General features: G+C 38.6%; 1 protein-coding gene across 1 annotated transcript; it reads left to right on the plus strand.

Moving 5' to 3' along the window:
- Window positions 1-6,538: 6,538 nt before the first annotated feature.
- Window positions 6,539-7,759, plus strand: rpl29 (ribosomal protein L29). Its single transcript, XM_088389794.1, has 4 exons — window positions 6,539-6,630; window positions 7,047-7,099; window positions 7,248-7,312; window positions 7,579-7,759. The coding sequence occupies exons 2-4, from the start codon at window positions 7,063-7,065 to the stop codon at window positions 7,711-7,713; spliced, it is 237 nt and encodes a 78-aa protein (XP_088245920.1). The 5' UTR covers window positions 6,539-6,630; window positions 7,047-7,062; the 3' UTR covers window positions 7,714-7,759.
- The last annotated feature ends 326 nt before the right edge of the window (window positions 7,760-8,085 follow it).

The following is an 8,085-nucleotide window of genomic DNA, read 5'->3' on the forward strand; positions in this document are numbered from 1 at the left end:
TCATATGAATAGCTCATCACTCATCTCACCAGTTAACTACCGCTGTTGGAAAAAAAAATCACCAGAATGTTAAATCCTTGATCACGCCTCTCCAAATATAATATAGCTTCATCATTTTTGCTTAGAAATAAGTTTAGAACACTTTGTATGCATCTTCATTCATAAGAGAACTGTAGACAGTAATGGTCCTTGGCTTTGGCTGCCTCTATTCACTATTTTCTCACTCGCTTCCTAGCCCCTCCCATCCCTGTGTGGCTTTTACTTGAATGGTATATGAAGCAGTCGAGGCTGAATGAGAGGAGATTAGCCAACACTGACTGCTTCCCTTCTAAGCACACACACGCACAGACACACACATACATGCACACATTCATATCTCTAGTAGGTTACAGAGTTCTTTGCAACAAAGGGTCTGAGGGAGTATTAATTCCACTATCACACACACACACACACACACACACATGCACACACACACACACACATGCACACACACACACACACACACACACGCACGATAAGCTGCATGCTATTCATTCATTAATGGAGCCACATGCTGCACATTACACATCAGTGGCCTTCACTCCCGCTTCCGTGCAGAGTGTATTCCCGCTTTATTTCACGTGACATAGTCCACAACGTACAGCAGTGTGCATATGCGAGTGTGTGTCCGTGTGTGTGTCTGTCACCATCAAGCATGTTGGGACTCACGCTCACACAAAAAAGAGATGCATTAGCCAGCACATGAATGCGTGTGTAATTGTGTTCCGTGCATCACTTTCTCTCCTCGGCCCGCCATTGCCTCTGAGCCCCGCCCCTCCTCTCGCGTTGATCACATGGCCTCTGCAGAGGAGAACACGAGGCAGCAGCAGCAGCCATGCAGGGAAACTAAAAAAAAAAAATGAAAAAATAAAATTAAAAAAAGATCAACATCTTCAGGAGTTGCCGATGAGTTCACGTGTATCCACACGGAAATGAGAATCGGTTCAAACAATTTTGTTTTCTCAATGAACTGTGCGCTTATAAGTTTCATGTTTACAGATTATGCTGTAGAATTTTTCGTGTGTTTCTGTATCCATCCGTTTTCAAAAGTGCTTGTCCTCATTGGGGTCACGGGTCGTCCAGAGCTTATCACAGGTGGCAAATGGAAAGGTACACCCTGGACTGGTCACAAGCAACAAACAAGCATTCATAATGACGTGCACATATGTATATGTAAAATGTATTTTGACTTTTTGATAATACCAACATGCAGTTAATCGTCAACGGGAGGGCGGCCATTACGCAATTCTATAAAATCCAGACGATTCTCGGTTGGCCACCATTCACTTGCTATTTAGGGCCATATTGAAAAGGAAGCTAAGTTGCCAGTAAATTTTATTGTGATATTAAAATTAATGTATGGGGAAAAGATCCTTAAAATTCCATACCAATTTATTTTTTCTAGATTAGCCTTTAATGAATTTGTCCCATAGTGTATTGTTTCTTAGCCACAGCGGCTCACACAACTTATGAATTTTCTTCCGCCGAGTGTTTCATCAACACCTTCTCGTTCAGGCAGCCACCTGCATCCAGTGTTGTATGTCGTTAACAAGATGCATGTAGAGCGAGCGAGAAAAGGACAAAGAAAGAGAGAACCTTTCTTTCTTTTCTTTTTTTTTAATTGTACCACCAACTAGCACTTAGCAATGGGGGTTTCCGGCAGTAAGTAGCATTCTCCATACAAGATAATTACATGCGTCCTAACACAAGCAGAATGCAGTACAGCGGAGCAAAAGGCCACACGTTGAGAGTTCAGCATTGTCAGGAGCGATGCATGTTAGGATAGACGGATGGATGGCTTCCAAATATTCTCTTCTAAAAGCAGTGCTTTGTTTTTGTAATACTAACAGATTTGTTTCTGTAAGAAATATCAGACAGATTGTATAACAGGAGTTTAAAAATACCCTGCAAAGTGGCAAGTTGAAGACAGAGTGTGCTTATGCGTGGGTGTCCTGTGAGAACGTATTACTGTGTGTACTGTGTCATAAATGCTTAGACATGGCACGGTAGGGAATCACTGTAATAGCATTCAACTAATTAGAAATCTCTTTGTTATGTTGAGTTGCTTTTGTTTTGTCCGTAGCAATACAATTTTGTCACAGAAAAGATGAATGTGTTTAAAAAAGCATTCTGCTATTCTGCTTCAAAACAAAAATATAGTTTTGGGGGGCAAAGGGATATTATGTCACAAAACAACCCCACATGCAGTATTTTTGCATAGAGAAATAAAAAAGAGAAAAATAATTATGTGAAGTCGTGATACAACACGTCGCACAAAACACTTTGCAGACATCGCTGTCCACATTCATTTTTATAACGTCATTGATATATTTTCTTTTCACCATTGCATCTTTCTGCTTGTGTGCTTTGCCACTTAGATTCCATTCATCCTGCAGCAAAAAAAAAAAAAAAAAAAAATGAACCAGTGAAAGAGACGACCGCAGACAACAGTGGGACACAGCTCTCTGATTGGTTGGCGCAAAGTAATGAATGAGAGGATTTGAATGAAGGCCGCATGCCACAGTATATGAAGCTATGCAGGCAACATTGGAAGGACGCAAGGGAGGGAGGGATATAGGTAGGTAGGGGGAGAGATGATTCATTTCTCTTCCCATCAGCGACACTCAAGCTAACCCTTGAACCCGTCAGCGTTACGGAACACAACCATTCCTGACAGCTCCAGTGGACCCACAGCTACTTCTTGACCATTTGCACACAATGCTGCCACTATTCACTGGTTGAACTACATTGCAGGTCAACCAATCATCTTGTTGAGCCCGCCCACGACCTCATTAATGGGGGACTTTGTTGAGTCGTAATTCATTATGAGAGTTTTCATTATTGCATGGAGCGCTAGTCATATTTCATGTCTGTCATAAAAAATTCAGGTCTAATAATTCAATGTCAATGTTAGAAATACTTCTCTGCCGGTTACAATTTTTATATTTTTGTTTACAAAAAGGTTTTGCCAAATCATTGTTTTTTTCACTAAAACAGTATTTTGTTTAACATTACATTTTTTTCATACTTGATAACACTATTTTGGGCAAAAACCTTAAAATATGCTATATTTCATGCTGTATTTTGTCCCAAAACACTCGAAAAAGAATACACTAAAACATTTTGTCACAAATAATTTTCTCTGCTAAATCATTAAGAAAAAGTTAAGAAAAATGCTGTATAAAACATTATTCTGTCACAAAAACTTAACATGTCATCACTGGAAAAATGTTTTTGTCCTTTCACAAAACACTATTGTCAACCACCCCCTCCAAATACTATTTGTTACAAAAACATTTTATTACTGACAAAAAACAAAATTTTCTCACAAAACAGTAACTGACAACAAAATATGACAAATGCTACAATTCAGACAATAGCACTCTCGTGTGAGTCGGCTGTGCTTTATTTCAGTGTTAAAGCATAAATTGGTTCACAGCTGTGGGATGCAGCTATTTTTGAAAGCCGGCCGGGTTTGTCACCTTGTCAGCGTGTGCAGAGAGCATGCTCTCATTACTGATGAGAAACATCAAGCAATTTATTCCCCGTTGCCTTTGGGTTACCTTACCTGAGCTCCTCACAAATAATACCTCCTCCTGGTTGCTTCTCCTCAAACTCCACTTTCTCCAGTTAAATTCTTTCCAATACTTGAGCAATTTAGTCTGTTTTGATTTTTGGGTAAAAGAAGCGTCACAACAAATAGAGAGTGTGTTGAGGAAAAAATGAGGACAGGAGGAGGATGATTGTTCTGCCGGTGTGCAGCACATGCTGTGTAGCACTAAAATATAAAATTAATATTACAATGCTTGTAATGGTTGAACACTGCAAAAATATTCACTTTTTTGTGCTGAACACGATACAATTGCGTGGAGCCAGCAGCAGGACTAAACTTAAAACTTGTCGTTTGTTGTAATAGAAAAAGTAATAATATTACAATAGTGATAAAATAAAGTCAATTTCGCGAGCAAACATATTTATATTTATTCAAGTCATCATTTAAGAAGTCACTGAATGAAGTCATAATAAAAAAAAAAAGTCAAAAAGCCATATATTTTAATTTTTACCTTGTGGTAGGAAAAGGAAAAACTTTTTATGAGATTAAAATCATAAAAACTGACAAAATACAGGTGTACTTTTAATTGCAATAATTTGGGAAGAAAAACTCTGCAGTATTTCTAGCAAACAAATTTTCTTCTGTACCAGCAAACCCAAACACACGCTCCCTGCAGTCACTCCATGAAACAACACACATATATTCAAACTCTTTTTCCCTGGGAAATAGGGACCATGGATGCAATAATTGCTGTGTATAACAAACACAAAGTGCAGATATGCACGGCATCGACTCGTTTGATTCTAAATGTTGAATAATAGAGCAAGCGGAGACTAGACGGCCTTCATATTCGGTAATTGAATTAGTCGTCGTCTTGGGATTACGCTGCGTATGTGTGCTGAGATGATTTAATTGAGAACAGCGTGTTCAATTCCAGGGAAGAAATTTGAATTTAGCGGAGATATGCAATCTCTGCACAGTGGAAATCACAAGGAAAAGGCACTTTTTGTTGAGCGAGCAGGTTTGTGTTGTCTTTTCTTCACTCACAGGATGATGGAAACCAATTCAGGATGAGAGCATAGTCAGGAGTGATGCATGTTTGGTGGATCGGACGGATGGAGTGATGAAGTGATGGAGTGATGGAGTGATGGATGGATGGATGGATGGATGGATGGATGGATGGATGGATGGATGGATGGATGGATGGATGGATGGATGGATGGATGGATGGATGGATGGATGGATGGATGGATGGATGGATGGATGGATGGATAGAGCGTGTATGTAAGACTGTATAGTGCAGTGCGGAGCGATACTGCAGAATGGAAAGCAAGCAGCGAAGCTCAGATGATCAAAACGGCGGGGGCTCTAAATATAGGCTGCTGCTGCACAATTTCTTCTGCTTGAGCTGGGATTCACCCAACCTCAGTTGAGAATGTGGGCAAGGACAGGAAAGGATTCTCATTTGTATCATACTTTAATACTCAATAATCAACAGATTTGGTGCCTTAAGATGAGAGGTTCATTCATTTTGTGACAAAACTCAAAATACTTATCTAAAATCATCTTTCTCTATTGAAATGAGTGGAGATGCTTTTAATCCGTTCCAGAGACGAGAGTAGGACTGAATAATATTAAAAATGACCTAATTGTGACCACCCCCCAAATATATTGTTTCTTTGTCCTTTTCCAATGTATTTTTAACAAACATAAGCAATGAATAAATATTTATTACAATTACACATTCATCATACATACCATAAATATTTGGGTTTTATAAGTGAAACCTATGCTGAAATAACGATAACAGTTGTGAACTTATTGACAATGCCTACACAACTAAGCCCCCCTTCCCTTTCTCCCAATCAATAAATGTATCAGGTGCACGTAGATTGACTGCTCAATAATAGATCAATGTGCATGTTGAAAGGGCATCTTGCTGGGATAGATGCCAAATATGAAATTGTATAACAGATGCTATACAGCTTCAGTTGTACTTTCTCCGATTGCGATTATCAGGCAATTTGGCAAACTGGCGGCCCAAATTTTAGCTTAGCTGTTATCACTCTGCACTTCCAAACTGGAGGTGCTAGTTTGGCAGCAAGTGGATTCATTTTTCCTGAAACCTCATAGCTACAAATAAAGGCCATGGTCAAATCTGTATTGCATAAACAAACTTCAAAACAAAAAGTGAAACAATCTCAATAACCAGGTGTGCTACAAAATGATAGACATTCAAAAAGAGAGAAATACAAAGTACAAAGTACATTAAGATTAAAATGGACTCGACAAACTTAAAAAAGAAAAGTGAAACAACCTCAATAACCGGGTGTGGTAGAAAATGATGGACATCAATCAAAAAGAAAGAAAGAAACGTCCAAAGTACATTAAGATAAAAATTGACTCATTCAGGTGCAATGTTACGTTATCTTATTTATTTTAACATTTTTCATTTAAGTTAAATTTAAATTTTAATGTATTTGCATTCATTTAAAAAAATGGGATGGGGGTTCATATTAAATAGGAAAAATTTGTTTATTTTCTTTGCTTGTGGAATTTATCTTGACAAGGACAGTGTTTAAGTTTAGTTTTGATCATTTTGGTTTGCAGTGGCATAAAAAAGTGGGACTTTCTAACCTTATATGTGTTGTTTTCATGCAGTTCTTTACAAAACAGTACCAGACATGGCACAGTACCAAAACATTTCTGATCTTTAAAATTAAAGTGAAACCCAGAAATTAAAATTGATGATTAAATGGATTGATTAAATATCATTGAACAATAACAAAAGTACAATTTTGTCAGTTTAATCCACCAATTAAACAATGAATAGTTTCGTGCTTTTTTGTTAATCATAATATTGTCTAATCTCATTTATCATGAGCACAGGAGGACATCTAGTGGTCCGTCGTGAACATCTACTTATCTAACACAACAGCAGGGGGCAGTATCGTAATTTAGAGCCGTGTCCTCGCTACTTTATTTACTTCCGGATCCATGTTGCTTTCTCTTCCGGTTGTCGTCTGGTCGCGTAGCAGGTATCAAACCTCTTTCCTGACGATTCACTGTCTAATCTAAATCAATCTGTATGTGTTTACGGTGTCTGCATATAAACACTCACTGTGTTTAATTGATCACGTTACAAAGCACACGTCTGGTGCACTATTTTATTCATGCGATCCCATTCAAAAAGGATAAGTTAGTATGAAGTTACTGCTGTTAGCATTATCTCGCGTTTAAAACAATTACGTGCCATACGCAATCCATTAAGTTTGTAAATTAAAGCCGACGTTTTACTGCTAACTTGCTGTCGGTGTAATATGTTACTTGTTCTAAAATAACAGAAGTTATTCTTCTGGCTTTATTCTGGTCAAGCACTGTAGCAAAGCATCAATGTGGCCAGCAAATGTAGCATTGTTAGCATTGACTAACTCTCTCCTTTTTGTTTTGGTAGGTAAACTAGAGTCACAATGGCAAAGTCGAAGAACCACACGACACATAACCAATGTAAGTCACTGCCTTCCTTCTCTGTTACGTTTTTTGATGGAATCAGTCCCAGCTTTTTTTTTTTTCTAGTTTTTTATTCCCTTCACTGAACTGCATGAGATGCCCATGCACTATACTGTATATATCACATGCCCTCTTCCCTCCACAGCTCGCAAAGCCCATAGGAACGGCATCAAGAAGCCCAGAACCGACCGCTATGAGTCGCTCAGGGGGGTATGTGTCAATGCACAGATTTGAAATGAGAAAATGGCAAATGGGCTGAACTGTAGCTGCATACGTGTTTCATGGGTTCATTGAATGTAAACAAAGGCATGCAGCGTAAGTTACCTTTAAATGTACTGCACACTAAAATCGATACAGGCATTAATTGCCTTCTTGGACCAATTATTATAATCACATCTTAAAATCAACAGGAGACAAACACACACACACACTTTTATATGTAAGTATTGTTTCTGAAGAGTTTTGTTGCTTTGTAGGTCGACCCCAAGTTCCTGAGAAACATGCGCTTTGCCAAGAAACACAACAAGAAGGGCCTGAAGGCGGCGAGGAAGGCCGCGGCAGCCAAGGCCGCAGGGGTTGTGGCTCCTGCCCCAGCCGTCGCTCAGAAATGATCTGTCCGCTTGTGTTTCCGTCACAATAAAGCAACGCTTTAACAAACACAGTTTCTTTGTGTGATTTGTCTTGTACGATATTTCCATCATGATAAAGCAATGTTTCTTATTTCTTAGTGTGATTTCTCTTGTATAGTATGTCAACAGCTCAGGCTGTCAATTGAACATTTAAAATAAGGCATGTAAAGCAAAATTTGTGGTGTTGGAGTGGTGCTGCTGTCAGTGCAGCAATAATGATGGTCATTACTACATTTGGAAAAATTTCTTGAATTGCATTATTAAGAAAATGACTGACAACAGAGCGCTAGATTGTATTGCACCTTACTTAACATGTAACACAAGACATACTCTGGAATGACACGTTTACCAACA

Source organism: Syngnathus floridae, chromosome 11 (assembly GCF_059516105.1).
Source record: "Syngnathus floridae isolate MCC-2025c chromosome 11, RoL_Sflo_1.0, whole genome shotgun sequence".
In the NCBI taxonomy this organism is placed as follows: Eukaryota; Metazoa; Chordata; class Actinopteri; order Syngnathiformes; family Syngnathidae; genus Syngnathus; species Syngnathus floridae.